At 40.6% G+C, this 16,180-nt stretch overlaps 1 protein-coding gene across 8 annotated transcripts in view; it reads right to left on the reverse strand.

Moving 5' to 3' along the window:
* The window catches only part of LOC139944744 (lysine-specific demethylase 6A-like), an 88,345-nt gene that overhangs the window by 17,528 nt on the left and 54,637 nt on the right, over nucleotides 1-16,180 (reverse strand). For 3 of the 8 annotated variants that reach the window (XM_071941805.1, XM_071941810.1, XM_071941811.1), the window contains 10 exons: nucleotides 14,666-14,706; nucleotides 13,805-13,898; nucleotides 11,716-11,941; nucleotides 10,997-11,128; nucleotides 7,854-7,997; nucleotides 6,843-6,936; nucleotides 5,267-5,503; nucleotides 3,445-3,780; nucleotides 1,372-2,802; nucleotides 562-810 (listed from right to left, as the gene is read on the reverse strand). In XM_071941805.1, coding sequence (XP_071797906.1) covers nucleotides 562-810; nucleotides 1,372-2,802; nucleotides 3,445-3,780; nucleotides 5,267-5,503; nucleotides 6,843-6,936; nucleotides 7,854-7,997; nucleotides 10,997-11,128; nucleotides 11,716-11,941; nucleotides 13,805-13,898; nucleotides 14,666-14,706 — 2,984 coding nt within the window. The remainder of the gene's footprint in view (nucleotides 1-561; nucleotides 811-1,371; nucleotides 2,803-3,444; nucleotides 3,781-5,266; nucleotides 5,504-6,842; nucleotides 6,937-7,853; nucleotides 7,998-10,996; nucleotides 11,129-11,715; nucleotides 11,942-13,804; nucleotides 13,899-14,665; nucleotides 14,707-16,180) is intronic. The other 5 variants (XM_071941808.1, XM_071941812.1, XM_071941806.1 and 2 more) reach the window with 4 other exon arrangements.

The following is a 16,180-nucleotide window of genomic DNA, read 5'->3' on the forward strand; positions in this document are numbered from 1 at the left end:
GCAGTCTGTAAAACAAACAACAATCTAAAAAAGAAGACTAAATTTAGCTCCATAATTCAAAAACCCTGACCTGAATAAATGTAGGTCTCCTGATGGCTCAAATATTTGTACAGTCAAGTGTAGCAACTTGCTACTGTATATTTACTCATATTTAACCTGACCTCTTGAGCTCTTTTAAGGACGCCACTATCTTTGATGGCGGACATGTTTTAAAAATATTAACACTTTTACATGGATTTTATGACATTCCATGGTGAGGTATCAATGTAGATTAGTTTCATTTTGTTCATTTATAAACCTGAACCTGAACCGGAGTAGATTTTGGAATTTGGGGATACCACATAGTTTTAAAAAGAACTGTCTGGCATGTTAATTACTATCTGGGTGGTAGGAAACAGGCCAGAACTACTACTTTTACTAAGTGAATCAAGGAGACTTCTCGTTATTAACTTAAATGCAGCAGAGTGAGTTTTTAATTATTACTCTCGTAACTTTCAGGTTTTAAAATGCCAATTCAAAATAAACTTTTGACGGCTTTGCTCCTTTTGAATTTCTACTCACATAAACACTAGGCGTTGCTGGGTTGAGCTGGTCTTTTGGAAGGGGTGGGTACGGGGGCTCTGGGGGAGCTGGTGGGGGCATCTTCTCCAGTAGGATGCTGTTGTTCCTCAGGCCATTCTTGCCCAGCTTCCGGCACGCCTCTAGGACCTTCGCTGAGCTGGAGTAGATTGAGAGGCCAGATGGAGACAGACAGGGGGAAGTTGAATGGCCACCTGGACCCCCCGCGTTAGATGTGTTTATTGAGAGGTGCTGTAACAAGAATGAATAGAATTAAAATAAATCTGTACTAGGAAGTAGTTGCATCCTTTCATTAAAGGAACACGTTGCCTTGGATCGGACGAGTTGGTCTTTGAAAATCGGTTGTAACCGTTTGCTCAGAAAGATATTTTAAAAGTAGAATATAATGATCCACACAAGTATCACTAGAAATTGCGTGGTTTTCCTTTTACCTCGTTGACTAACACGGTCGGCCATTTATGGGAGTCAAATTTTTGACTACCATAAATGGCCGACAGTGTTAGTTTGCAAAGTAAAATGAAAACCACGCAATTTTGAGGCAAATGTGTGTGGATCATTGTATTCTACTTTTAAAACATCTTTCTAACCATATGTATTTTATAACAAACGGTTACGAACGCTTTTCAAATACCAACTCGACCGATCCAAGGCAACGTGTTCCTTTAAGCCTTGTGAAAAAGCACAATAAAAGGATACCGATAACTTAACTTTTTCTTCTAGACTAAAGTTGAGGTGCTGAAATCTTCTAAACACTTCGCTCGTTCAAACTTTATCACAAATTTGTTTACATACCTGATCATATTGACCAGTTCCCATTCCATTAACATGATTCTGTACACAGGTGTCTAACCCACTACTCCTTCTAAGAGACGGGATACCAGACGGCGATCCAATGCCAGATATAGAGTTTAAACCAAACTCTTTGGGTGCATTCTCTAACTGTGACAAGCGGCTTGCTACACTACCGGATGAGGTAGTGCTTTGCGACCCCCCATGAATGGGAGAGGAGGACATAGAGTTTGAGACAGGGCTACTCAGACCCGAAATGACATTGTTCAGTCCATCCAGTGAGGAGTGGTGATGGACAGAGCTTGGGGGGTGCATACCCGATGAACCAAGCCCAGCAGTTCGGTGCTCTGGAGTCTTCGGCTTGCTGTCGACGTTGCCAGAGTGGAATGTTTGCGAGAGGATGCTCTCATATGAGTTGATGCTGGAGGTGACTGGCGGTGGAGTCTTGAAGATCCCACTGCTGCCACCGTCTTGCTTGATGGAGCTAATTGAATCATGCACTGTCCCTGTCCCCATGCCATGTGGCATAGTACTGAAGAATGCATTGCCTGCGCTACTGTGTTGTCTTAAACCTGCAGGGTTCTCACCAGACAAGGCATTGTTAACACTGGGGGAGCTAGCCCCACCTATAAAGGAGGTCCCACTGCTTTTGCTTGTGGCAGTGTCTGTGTGGGAGAGCTGCGCCAGCATGGAATCAGCTATTTCCTGAGGGGACATGAGACTTGGGGCCTCCACGCCACCAGTCCTGGATTTGAACTCAGCCAGTTTCTGATTCATGTCCACATTTTGTGGGGCAACCACATTTGGTGCCGGGAAGTCCATGGTCTTCTGGAGTGGGGTCTGGGAGTGCCCAGGGCTGCCAGCAGACCCCGGTGGAGTTACAATCCTCTTTGGCACATGAAGAGGGGAGGCTGTACCAGAGCGACTCTGCAGTGAGACCCCGGGTACAGCCTGATTATTGAATAACTCCTGGAGTTTCGGTGTGCTGGCAGGGGAAGGGTGCCGTGCAAAGTTCACTCCTTGCGCATGTGACACTGCACTGGACACAACAATGCCTAGGTTTCCAAATCCGGCTACACTGGTGACGGCATTTCCTGAGGGTACAAATGCTCCACCTGTGCACACCACCTGCCCTCCCCCGTTGGCTGTTGTGACGACACTCCCGCCTGGTGCTACCATATTCCTTCCTGCAGATGTCCGACTTAGTAAATCAAAGTTCATGTTTCCGTTTGAAGTAGGTAGCGCGTCCGTTGGGGTTCCTACCGTGGCAGCCCGGGACTGAGTGTTCGAGGGACTTGGATCCCCAAGTTGGTTTAAACTAGGAAGGCTTCCAAGTTGGGGTTGTCCACCATTTGCACCGTTTGTTGGGAGTTGCTGGTGCCCACCTTGCTGCTGCTGTTGCTGCTGCTGCATCTGTTGATGCATTTTCAACATCTGGGAGGAAACAAAGTAAGACAAAAAATTGCTAAGGTGAAAGAGATACTGAAAAATGGCTTCAGCGAATGGCTTCTTGGTCAGGTACCCTGTATTAACATCATACCGTACATTGATTATTGTAGCAAGAAAAGGTAGTCGGTCTGCATTCCCTCCAAGTCTAAGTTAAGCAACTTGGGGCCTTTTCCAAGCCTAGGCTCACAGCTAAGTCTCTGCCATTTGTAGCAGTGTGCATGTTGTGCTCCAACATTAAACAGAGTCTGGGACATAATCCATGGTTTGGAAAAGGCCGCTGGTTTTGATCCTAGATGGTTACTTAGTGATAAGTATCTGCCACATGGGGTATGGATACTGACTTCATCTCCAGTTAGAAAACTTCCCCTGATGGTTTCAAAAGAAAGGCGTATCTAGTAAACAATCCCCACTCCCCCCCCCCTCCCCACCCGTAAAAAATAAAATACAAAAATCACAACCATCCATATGGATATTAAAGAAATGGTGGTATCCAATATTAGAAAACATGGAATCTATGAAAATATGAGTTAAGTTCAAAACGTGAAGACTGAATGTGTTAAGTTCAAAACGTGAAGACTGAATGTGTTCAGTATGAAACGTGAAGTCAGAATAGTGATATATTTCTACCTGCTGATGGTGTTGCTGCATGAGCCACAGACTGTGCTGCAGATGCTGCATGACGACTGTCTGCTCTGGGTTCAGGTTGGCCTGGTTCTGCTGCAACTGCTGCAACAATGCCACCTGCTGTGGCGTAAGGTAGAACAGCGGCGGTGAGGGCGCCTGCTGCTGTTGAGAAGGTGCCGGCGGTGTAGGGGCTGGCGCAGGCTGTTGTTGCTGTTGCTGTGGCGGCTGGTTGGGTGCACTGCTGGTCTGCTGATTGAGAACCTGCTGTTGCTGCTGTTGCTGCAGCAGCTGCTGTTGTTGCTGCTGTATACTCAGGAGCTCAGCTACTGAGGTGGAAGACTGTTGCCATACACGGAAAGAAACACACACACAGTGAGAAACTTTATTTTGTAATTTTGACAAGAACATAACATGCTAAAAAAAAAAAAGTGACATATGGCGAAACTTTACAAGAATAAAACCCCCAGCTAGCTACAACCAAGTCATTTGTTCTATTTGTTAATGTTAAATCTAAACAGCCCATGCTCAAAATCAATCTATGGGCAATTCAATAGTTACATTACATTGACAGCACATAAAAGATATCCAGGCCCCGTTTCACGTCATTACCTACCACAGAATGTTGAGGATGTAAGCACAAATACAAGTGTAGAATTGCGTGGTGAACAGCATTATGTAATGAAGGATGCCCCTAAACATGCTGAATTTGTTTCCAGGGGGGACTGTCATCAAGAGCAAAGCAGGCCTTTGGCTGTACATGGAATTATGACTTCTGACCCAGTTACTGCACGCACCGCTGGCCGTCACATTACCATCGCCATTGATGTCATCATATTGTAACATGACGACAATCACATGCGCATGCAGTACCTTGGTTAAAGTTCATAGTTCCATGTACAGCCACAAGTCTGCTTTGATCATGACAACACCTATCCTTTATACCTAATCTTACCTATCCTTTATATTGTTCAACATCAAAAAATGGTATCAATAATGGTACAACCAAGTATTCGGTTAATGTAACAAGCGCAACGCACTCTTGGGGCAATGGAGCAAAAATTCTCATTCCTGTGTTTAAAAATCTCTATTAAAGATGGTGACAGCAAAAACCCATGATGGCTTTATAAAAAAACAATCTTACTTTTAGTCTTTGAATTTTCTATTGACTCAAAACACTTGTACCAAAAAAGTAAATAAATAAATAAAGTAAAATCAACAGACTCAAGAGAGCATGAACCTTGAACCTCTTGTTGGAACCCTGGCTTCAGCTCCAGGCTCCAGGCTCTGTTCAAACCCATGCAAAATACACACTGCTCCAAAGTTGATACCAGTGGGACAGGAGATTCTACAGACAATGTGACCTATGTTTACATTTAAACCGCCCTCTGTTGACAAAACACTGTATATGTCATGTTTCGCCGGGCAAAAAGACGCGTAGTCATGATAAGATTGCATACTCTTTCTAGCCGTCTGCCAAAACACAATGGTTTTGCCCGGCGGTATGCGTGTGAATCATGTTATGGTTTTCGAGTGACGTCAGAGGTCACATCGTCTATACCCCAGGAGATTCGTCCCCCTATTATGGCAATTTGTGTATAAACTTCTTCTAATAGCGCCCTCTTTTGAATCCTCCTCCTTTCGTTCACGTTAATTTACCATAGGGGGGACAGAATCTCTGGGGAAAACATTTCCCCAGGACACCGAGACCAAGGCAGAAAAAAAGCCAAAGCCAAAAAAAACTTAGTTATTAAAATTACCTTTTTTTCAAATGATTTACCAGCAAAGCAAGGATCATAAAAACTAACTGACTAACAGGGGAACTAACCTTCTTCTTTTGTGAAGCAGAGTTTTTTCGGCGCTTGGGTGCATTGCCGGGCTGAGGGGTGGATGAGGTGGTACTCTGCCCACCCATTGAGACGGGCGTCTGGAGGCAATTGGGTGCAACAGCAGCAGCAGCAGTAGCAGCGGTATTGGGCACAGTGAGTTGATTGGTTAGTTGGTTTGGGTAGGGAGGGGGAGGCATGGCTTTGGTGACAGCCACTGAGGGTGGAATCATGCGAGCCTGCAGAAAAAGTTACACAGGGGGAAAAGAACAACTTTTGAGTTGAATTCACACTTAACAGGGTTTAGAATTCCTCAACATTAGACAAGTTATAGATAAGCCCCTTCTTTTCAAATTCGGTTCATACTTCCTGTGAATGCAAATGCGATGCGTATGTTATCTTCGCAAATTCGCAACGAACAATTCGCAAGGAAAACAGAGTTGTGATGTCAAATTCACGCCAAATTCGCATCGCATTCGCATTTGCATTTGTAGCAAGTATGAAGTCTTTAAGTCTATCATAGCATTGATAATATGAACGACATCAACTACTCTGTCCAACACGACTCAAACAAGAAAACGTTTTGATTATTCGTTTCTGACTTAAACCGGGTTACATCAGGGAAGCTATTCTAAACCACCCAGTGTATAGTAAGCTCTCCTTATTAAGAGCACTGTTAAGAAGAGGTTCTGCTTATAAAGAGTCCATTCTGAAGTACCAAATCTCATTTCTGCATTGTGTTTCTTTGTTTTGCTTTTCTGTACTAACAACATTCTTGATAAAAGATGGTAATTTGGCCAGTCCCATCAACCTTGTTTTAACAAGAGTCGACTGAATACATTCATCATGCATGCCAGGGGAAAACACACCAAGTCCCCAGAACTAATTTAGTTGTGAGTGGCCAGAAAGCATTGGCTATCTAGCTAGTATCTCAGCCATTGCTCATGTATAGCATCTGTAATGGCAAACAGTTAGTTTATCACATGCAAATCACAGTACATTACGTTGTAATACTGTGCAAGTCTTGCGCCCATTCAAACTTCCAGGGCCAACTTGGTCCCTGCTATAATAAGTCTTACTTATGCCCAAGTCTGTTTCTTGAAACTTTTGTTTGACATAGCTTATCATTATAATTTTTGAGGGTTTGAAATCACATTGTTGGGAAGGTAAAATTTCTTGATGAAATATATGAAGGTAAAATAAATTTGACAAATCAATGAAGGAAACGTGAGTCCCAAACCCACATTATGACAACATTAGTTCTCAAGTCCAGTGTAACAGACTGTCAGAATTGATTCTCGAGGGAACGATTACAAAAAGAGCTAAGATTGACTGCAAATCAATCGTAGTTCGTTGCTTAGTAAAGTGTGATGTCACAATGCAAATCACTATGGTGATACTGACATTTTGTCTTGCGATGGATTTTATTGCTTTGTAAAATTGACCCCTGGTCCACGTTCTTTGAAACAACAAGTGTTCATTATCAGAAACATTTTTTCAAGGTGGTATTTTTTAAAGTTTTGTTAAGTTCTACTGAGGCAAAATGAGTTTTTGGTAGCAACCATAAACAAGACCTACTTGTTGGATGGTGTTCATGTTACTTTGTCGCGACGTCAGCTCAGCAGGTATAGGAAGACTCCATGCTTCTTCAATGCTTGGCAGTGCTTTGTTTCTGTGGGAGAAATCAAAAATTGTCAGAATCGTTTACTCACTGTCTTCTTAAATATCCCTGCAGAGGTGCGAGGCTGGAGGCCTGGCTGATAGTCCAAGGTGCTTCAACATTCAGTATTTTCCTGCAATGTACGTGGGGCTTTGTTTCAAATATAAGACCTTTACTCCTTTCACAAAGCAAAATGTAATGAATTATAAATTGCTGTGGCCAAATATGCAGCCAATCAAACATTGAACACCAGGGCGAATACCTTCTCTTTTTAGATAAGTGCACTGGGTTCTTTTACATACGTTACACAACACACAGAACCAGCAACTTTATGTCCCATCCGAAGGACAAACGATCATTTTTAAGTGTCTTGCTTGAGGACACAAGTGTCACATTCGGGACTTGGACCCACTCTCCGAGTTCCAATAGAGTGCCAAAGACTGTGCTCAGTTCTGGCTGAAACAGAATTGTGTGGACATGATAAGAAGACTGTTGGGGGTGGGAGACATTTGCTCCTGGACTTAACCTTGATCTCAACTTGGCCACTTAAAATCAAACCTTCAATGCAATAGTTTCAATATGGCAGATCATCAATATAGTGCGCCCTCTATGGCTCACCTTACAGGCCATTTTCATCAAAAAGGGTAAACTAAAAAACTCTTGCAAGTCAGTGACGCACTAATGGTTTGGATCATTTATACATGGTCACATGTTAAATATCATCTTTAGCTTTAAACACAGAAAAATACAACCATTGCAAAACCATGACAAACTGAAACAATCAGAGCTGTGATACTAGCTCAGTAGGTAGAGGTGCTAGCACAATAAATCCGTTAGTCCAGGTTAAAATCCCGCTCTCGTCAAGTTTTCCAGGTAACCCAAAATGACTAATTAACACGCTTTTAAGTGGGACTGTTTTCTTGACTTACTTGGTTTGCATATGTAGATTAGGCAGTGCGTTGACCTGTGCCTGCAGTAGCTTGATCCTGGGTGCCAACGCCGTGGCGTTGTTATTCTTGGAACACTTTGAGGCGTTCATGTAGCACGTCAGTGCATCACTGCAGGAAGGAGAACTAAACAATATTACTAAACAACTTAACAGGTCAAATAATCAATGCAACCAGACATGCAAACACACTTATCTTTGTATAGTGTATTTAATATAATAATAATAATAGATGGCACTATAAAGCTGTTCAAATGTTTTGGATCAGAAGTGGGTTACCAGTGAGTTTTGCTTCAACGCTGAAGTGTTTCACCTCGGCTCAAGAATACCACTACTCATTAAACACAAATCATCATATCCAGAGTTGCTGGTAATGCCCTTAATAATAAAGCAAAATTGGAGTCTTATACATGTCAGGGGTTGCCCTTAACTTTTTTTTCAACTGGCCAGTAGGACCAGTTGGCTTGATTTTTCACTGGTCCGCCAGGTTTTTGACTGGTCCGTCAAATTTTTTTATATGTTTTTTTAACTAAAAAAATACTGTTGTATACCAACTGCTCGATTTTTAATCGCCGCTATTTCAAAATTCAACATGAATTGCAACGTCAACTTAACTGCACTGGAAGCCATACTTTATTTATGTGTACCAAGTTATTGTGTTCGTAAGGGGGCTCACTAATTTGAGAGTATTTTTTCTTTAAAAAAAGTAATAATAATCTTATTAAAATTAATTTAAAAACAGGTCAAATTATTTGTGAGAGCAAATTGGAAAATTTAACATGATCTTTATTTAGGTAATTTTTTAGTCTACGGTTTATTGTAAGCATTGGACATCGAAGTATTCTCAAGTACGAAGAACATTTGTATGAATTTGTTTTTATTGTTTTACTTAACAAAAAAAAAACACTTTAAAACCGACTGTTAAAAATATTAACTTTTTATGTATTGCCTTCAAATCTACAGTGGGGAGGGTTTACGTGCGATCGCTTAAGTTATTTTATCATGTATAAACATTGCCTGTTTGTACTTTTAATATTAAGTATTCATAAACACAATACATCGTACCGATAACCGAAGTTCCCAAAATCTTCCCACTTTCGTCCAGAAAAAAAAACAACAAAAAGTAGACATCAAAATAGTTGCAACATCCATGGAGAAGCATACGGCGTTTTACGGTATTTTTTTAATTATGTGTACGGAATGGTCGGTGCCGTTGTCTGTTTTGTGAAGAAAAAATTCATTTAAAAGCAGCAAAAACAACTGCGCCTTTGTTAAACCATGGAGGTGTTGCATTCGAGAACCCAAGTATTTCTTGAAATTTGAACCCGCAAAAAAAAACAACGAAGCAACCGCGCATTATATTTGACCAATAAAACCATGGAGCAAAACTAGATCGCCCACCGATCGCCCGCAAAAAAAAACAAGCCCCAAATAACAAAAAAAATTAAGCAAAATCAGGACGGAAGAACCATACTAATCCCAATTAAATACTCCTTTTTGCTCATCAAGAGTATCCTAACTTTGTAATTATTGTTCAATGAAGCCTCACCGTCTCGCTCGTTTTTCGTAAACACGCTAGACTCTTTTCCCCACACGGAAATCTGCTCCGTTGACGACGACGACCATGCTGCTGCTGACAGAATGTGTTTTGCTTTGTGGTCTTTTGTCAAGGCGATTGAAGCTAGTTTTGTAAGCTATCGCGTACTTTCACCAATAGAGGGCGTCTATTCTCACGCTATCGAATATTCTGAAACGCCCTCTAGCGATCAATGTTTCTTACACTTTTTGGCACACGTGAACTAATACGAAGACTACAAGCATTTACGTTGCATGATGGGATTTTGCGCTGTGTGTACATGTGTATGTGTTATCGTGGGAAGTTTGCCAGCGTTCAGCGGCACTTCGGGTGATTTTTTTACGTTTTATCCAAACCTTGAGTGAATGTTTTTATGTTTTATTCGAGCCTAAAAATATTTAAATAATAGTCATAGTTCTGTAGTACCGCTGCCGATATTTTTGACTGGTCAGCCGGACCAGTTGGCAAGGTGTTTCAGCTGGTCCGCCGCGATTTCTACTGGCATTTGGCCAGCGGACCAGCGTTAAGGTCGAACCCTGCATGTATAGTGCCAATTCAACCAATAAGCTGCTCAAAGACCTTACGTACAAAGAGAGATACTTTTTCAGAAGGTTTTAAAGTTTATGAATTATGATACCAATTGAAAACTAGGACCATCAAAGCGTTTACAAGGTGGTGCAGTGCATTCTGTAGCTGATGCCAGCAACACTGGGGCAAACCCTTTATCTTATTAAGTGAACTGGAGTATTTTATGTGCGTGAGGCGATACACATGACCTACAGCTTTACGTCCAACCCGTAATAATGAAGCAATAATGGTAAAGTGTCTGGCTTATGAGTGTCAAGACCAGGACTCAAACCCACACTCTGCTCATCAGAGCTGGAGCCAGTGCACTTGACAGCTCAGCCAAGAAAAGCCATAAATAGATCTTGCACTTTCATTTAAGAAAGAAAAAAGAGGAACTCAGCCGATCAGTTGAAAAGTTGCATGCCCGTGTAGCTAAACAGTTTAACCAAACAGTTTAACCAAACAGTTTAACCAAACAGTTTAACCAAACAGTTTAACCAAACAGGTTAACCAAACAGTTTAACCAAACAGTTTAACCAAACAGTTTTACTAAACAAATTAACTAAACAGTTTAACTTAAAGGCACTGTACACGTTTGGTAATCGTCAAAGACCAATGTTCTCACTTGGTGTATCCCATCATAAGCATAAAATAACAAGCCTGTAAAAATTTGGGCTCAATTCGTCATCGAAGTTGCGAGAAAATGATGAAAGAAAAAACACCCTTGTTGGACGAATTTGTGTGCTTTCAGACAGGAATAAAAGACTTCTAGCCTGAAGTCTTTTATCATTTTAGTGAGAAATTACCTCTTTCTCAAAAACTACATTACTGCAGAGGGAGTGGTTTCCCACAATGTTTTGTAATTTTGCTCGTTACCAAGTCATTATTAAAGTTAATATTTGTTTTCAGAATAACCAAACGTGTAACTTCCCTTTAACACTTAAAGGGGAAGGTTTTTTGGGGAACTTAGCCTAAAAACTTACGTCGGTTGACTGCAAGCTTCATATAGTATACCAAGGTCTGTCCAGGCTGCTACGTGCGACTTATCTAGTTGTACTGCGCATATGTAAGCCTGTAGGGCGTCCATAGGTTGGTTCTGTTGCTGGTAGAGGACCCTGAAACAAACAAATAAAAAAACATCTTAAGGAAAAATCATAGAACTTTGTAGTGTTTTTACTTTTATATAATATGCAAATTATATATACAAATTATATATAATATAATAATTTTTCATCACATTGTTCTGGATCAGAAATGGGTTACCAGTGAGTTTTGCTTCAACGCTGAAGTGATACACCTCGGCTCAAGAATACCACTACTCATTAAACACAAATCATCATGTTCAGAATTACTGCTGAAGACGAGCAAGAGAACACTGTTTGAAACATTGATACCCCACCGGCTCTTTTCAGAGCCAACACTCCCACAAAAGAGATTTACACATAGTTGTTCCCACAAGTCTAATATTTTTCTATAGTTTCTTCCAAACTTTGTAAAATAACAAACTGAAAGAGGGAGGTCATTCTATAAAGCACTTGAAGTTAACATTCGGTTTTGTCATATATACTATAATGACCGTGTTGGTTTAAATGACAGGCTAGCTGGTCAAGAATTTGAATACAGTGTACTTTTCTTTAAATTGCTCTGCCACAATGTTCTTCAAATAATCGATCGCAATGGAAAATCCTCCGAGGCTTCTTACCCTATTGAGCACCAGGTGTCGGCATTTGCTTCAGATTTGTCGATAGAATGCCGGTAAGACGTGAAGGCATCGTGGACCTTACCACCACTGGAGTAACACCGACCAAGAAAGTACCAGGACTGGCCGCTGTTAGGGTCTACCTCCAGCGACTTAATCAGGAACTGGATTGCTTTGGTCTCCCTGGTAGAATTATCACCGAGTTGTTCGCAGCTATGGTTCAGCCAACCTGCAAGAGGGAAGGAATTCACGGAGGGTTAGGGTCAGTTTAGGGTCAGTTTAGGGTCAGTAAAGACTTCAAAATGCTCCAAATCTATAGACCTTTAGCCTCAGGAATATCGTTATCTGGCGTTTGAACAAAGAACAATGTACAGGAGCTGGACTTCAACCAAAGACCTCCGGAGTAATGTACCATAATTGTAAGAATTAGCAGGTAGGAGAGGGACCAGCTGTGGACTTATCAGTTCTTATATGGCGCTTTATCTACAGACGTCTTGAAGCGTTTTTAAGTTGTTTCCAAGACAGGTTTGCCAAGGTTTTTAACTCTAAGACACATTAATATAGCACCTTGTATCACAATGTTCTAGATCAGAAGTGGGTTACCAGTGAGTTTTGCTTCAACGCTAAAGTGTTACACCTCGGCTCAAGAATACCACTACTCATTAAACACAAATCATCATATCCAGTATTGCTGCTAAGTAGTAATAAAAGCAACATTGGAGTCTTACATAGCGTGTGTATTTACCAATAAGATGCTCAATGCACTTGTACCAAAAAAGGTTTTGAAGTTTGTGAATTATGATATTTGGTAGCACCTGATAAGGGTTTACAAGGTACTGCAGCGCAATGTGCAGCCAACAATGCCAAACATACCAGGGCAAACCGACTCACTTGATGATAAGTGTACTGGGTTCTTAAATGCGCATTACACAGCACAGAAGACCTGTGACTTCTCATCCTGTTCCAAGGACAAAGCAAGAATGGTTAAAGAGTCTTTTAAGGACATCAGTGTCAGTCAAGGCAGGGACTTTAACCATAACTCTTAAGGGAGCATCTCAAAAATCAGTCAAATTCTCGGTGCAAAAAGAGCATTTACGGAGGCATACGCCTACAACCAGTTGAAAGACAGAACATTCTGCTGGACCACAACAATGTGCTGAACATCAGGAACAATTCTACACGAGTGACTAGGCATAATAGCATTTGGAACGTTCCAGCAAACTAGCCCCATGTTAAAGTGTTAGAATACTTTTCTGATCCAATTTTCTACAGTTTTGACTTTTTGAGACGCTTCCTACGTCTGGTGCACTTGACTGCTCAGCCACGACACGCCACGAACTAATGGTTGACAATAGATGATAGTCTGGCTCTAAATATGTTTCTGCCTGAGCTTCTACAAGTCACGAGTCCCCGGGATGCTCCGTTTCAAAGCTTGATTTCTCATCAGAATAGACTGTGAAAGTCTCCCACATATAGAAAAGGGCAAATAAATTGGAAAATAGACTATATAAGTAGGAAGAATATCAGGCCTGTTTTTGCTTTCTATTTCATTTCTAAATTTTATTTCCCAACAAAACAACATTATGGTTGGGACCAACTTGCCCCTGGAAGTTTCAACACGCGCAAGACTTGCTGTCTACAACTAAATATAAATGTGCATTTTATTCCTACCAAAACATATTTATACAAGTTTTCAGACCTTTTCACCCGAATATTTGTTTAACTAGAGCTAAGAATTCAACGGGGAATCAGGGAATTGCAGATTTCAAACAAGAAACAGTTTTCCTACTGTTTATTTAGATTCAGAATTCAGAATTGGAAAACCGCTCAGATTTTTTCTGCTATTTATCTACTGCCATTGAGTGGATTGGGAATCAGGAGTCTAAAAAGTGTTTAAACACTTCTAGTCGTGTTTATAACACACGTTTAAACACCCAACCGTGACGTGCTCTTCACCAATAGGAATAATGAAAAATATCTGAGGTATTTATGAATAGCTTTTCAGACTAAATTTTGCTGATTTCTGGAGGAAAATACAAAACAAAAACAAAAACAAAAACGGAAATTAGATTAAAGAAGAAAATGATTTTACCTAGTTGTCTGAGTGTATTGGCTTTGACCGTATCAGGTAGAGGGTTACAGGATAGAAGCTCCTCATACGCTTCTACTGATGTCTGCAACTTGCCCTGGAAATAAGGTCAGATATTAACAATGTTAAAACCAACTCATGTGAAAATTATAATATAGATAATTGTTGAGTTACAAGTATTCAAGATCTTCTACTACAACAGGTTGTTGTTTTGAACTGGGTTGCTTTTGGCGTTGCATTTCACAACACACATGACCTACTGTACAACTTAAAAGTTTATATCCACAAATTATGGGGGGGGGGGGCAACACCTTAACAATGCATCTGTATGACAACCCATTGTTAACCCATGTAGCACTCCACACTATTAACTTTTTACTCCTCATCACGGCATGGACATTTACAAGATTTAAGCTGTACCCAGAAATTCTTCAAAACTTTTGTTGTGATTATTTTCTTGTGTTACAAGTTCAGTATAATTAAGGATAAAATTATCTTTTGGATGATCAGCTTTGAGGTTGAAAACATAAGACAGACCAACCAAATTTAGGAAGCATTGTTTATGTGCGAAGTAAACATTTATTTATTGAAAACTTGTTCAGGAAAGTTTTCTGAACTGTAAACTGTTGTATGTGGAGTAATAGGCGAGGTGGCTGTGGGTGGTATGTGTGGGTTTAAGTGTCTTGCTGAAAGACACACATGCCATGACCCACCAGACACCAACACACACTTTGACAAAGAGGATAAGTGACTTTGTAACATTGTAGTGGGAAAAAAAGGAACTGGTCAATTAGTACACACTTCAAGAAAAAGTTAATTGTAGTTCAATGATGGAATAAAATGCTAAAAAAAATTAGAACTTACTTGTACCTGTATTTCATGCAAGTGGGCAATGTGGAACTTGACTGAAAAGAAGAAACGGAAAAGAGAAATGATTTATAACGGAATAAACATTCTTCAAGCGAGGAGCAACAAATAACATGAGACCGGCCTTCCAAGAAGAAATTTCAGGCCCAAAATGCTCTTTAAAAACTCACTAAAAAATGGGACCTCACTCACTTTTTAAATATATCGAACACTGTACAATGCTGTGAGACGAAACGTGATTTCAAGATTTCAGGTCAGAGCAGATTTATTAAAATCAATCCCACCGAGCTAAGACAACACCTGAGGACTATACTGGGCTTACATTACATTATCAGATTTAAACAATTTGATTAGAGTGTAGTTAATAAAATATGAGGGTTTAGGGGGAAATGTAAGTAATTGAACCTGAGAATCTGCAAGATACAGTTACTAGTTTTAAATGACCACTCTTCTACCTCAACAAAATCAGAAAATTAGATCAATTTATATGCAAGTTTCCATTTTGGAATGGTTTACGGATTTGAGCAGAAGACTTGGAGGTCACTCCAAAAGAATGAGAGGCCAGAGTCCAGCATTTGTAGAACTTGGCCAGTTTCAGGTCCAGCAATAAACTGTTTTCTTCTCAACACATACTTTTGAATAATTACTGGTAAACTTCTATTAATATTTTTTCCAACACTCTTCCTACAAGAGTTCACCAAACATTTATTATACTTACGTAAAATAGTCTCTGTCTATTTACATAATATAGAGCTAGATCTAGTGTACATATAAGGTACTCAAGGCACTTGAGCAGACAGAAACATTTCACGACAGGTTTTTGATTTTTTTGTTTTTATTATGGGAAGACTGATTTACACATCACCTCACACAATGTACATGTATTGAGTTGTAAATGTTTACAAGGTGCTGCGGCACATTCAGTAGCCAATGTTATACTGTACACACCAGGGCAAATCCCTTCCCTGAGTTAAAAGTGTAACTAGGTTCTTTTAACAGCATTAAACAACTCACAGGACCAACAGCTTTACGTCTAATCCAAAGGACAAAGCACTATGGTTAAGTGTCTTGAACAAGGAAACAAGGACACAAGTGACAAGACCAGGGCCCACTTTCATGGCTCTGCTTACCGTAAGCGGCGAATTTTGGCTTCTGCACGTGCGTCCTCCGCGTTACTAGGGATTCTACGCTTACAAGGCTAGCGCAGAAATTTGGAGCTTGCACGTAAGCAGGAATCGTGATCGTAAGCGCAGAATACTGCGGTAAGCAGAGCCATGACATTGGGCCCGGGTCTCAAACCAAAACATTCCTGCACTAGTGCTTGAGTCCAGTGAGTTTGACTGCTCAACCACAACATGCCAATAAATATATATGTAGTGACCCAATTTACTGATCATCATGACAATCTTGTTGGCTTTTTTGGGGTCAATGTCCTTGGGTGTTATGACATTGATGGAAGGGGTCGATAGACCTTTATCACGGTGCAGCCATCTTGAATTTCTCCCATTGATA

The sequence above is a fragment of the Asterias amurensis genome, chromosome 12 (assembly GCF_032118995.1).
Source record: "Asterias amurensis chromosome 12, ASM3211899v1".
Taxonomy (NCBI): domain Eukaryota; kingdom Metazoa; phylum Echinodermata; class Asteroidea; order Forcipulatida; family Asteriidae; genus Asterias; species Asterias amurensis.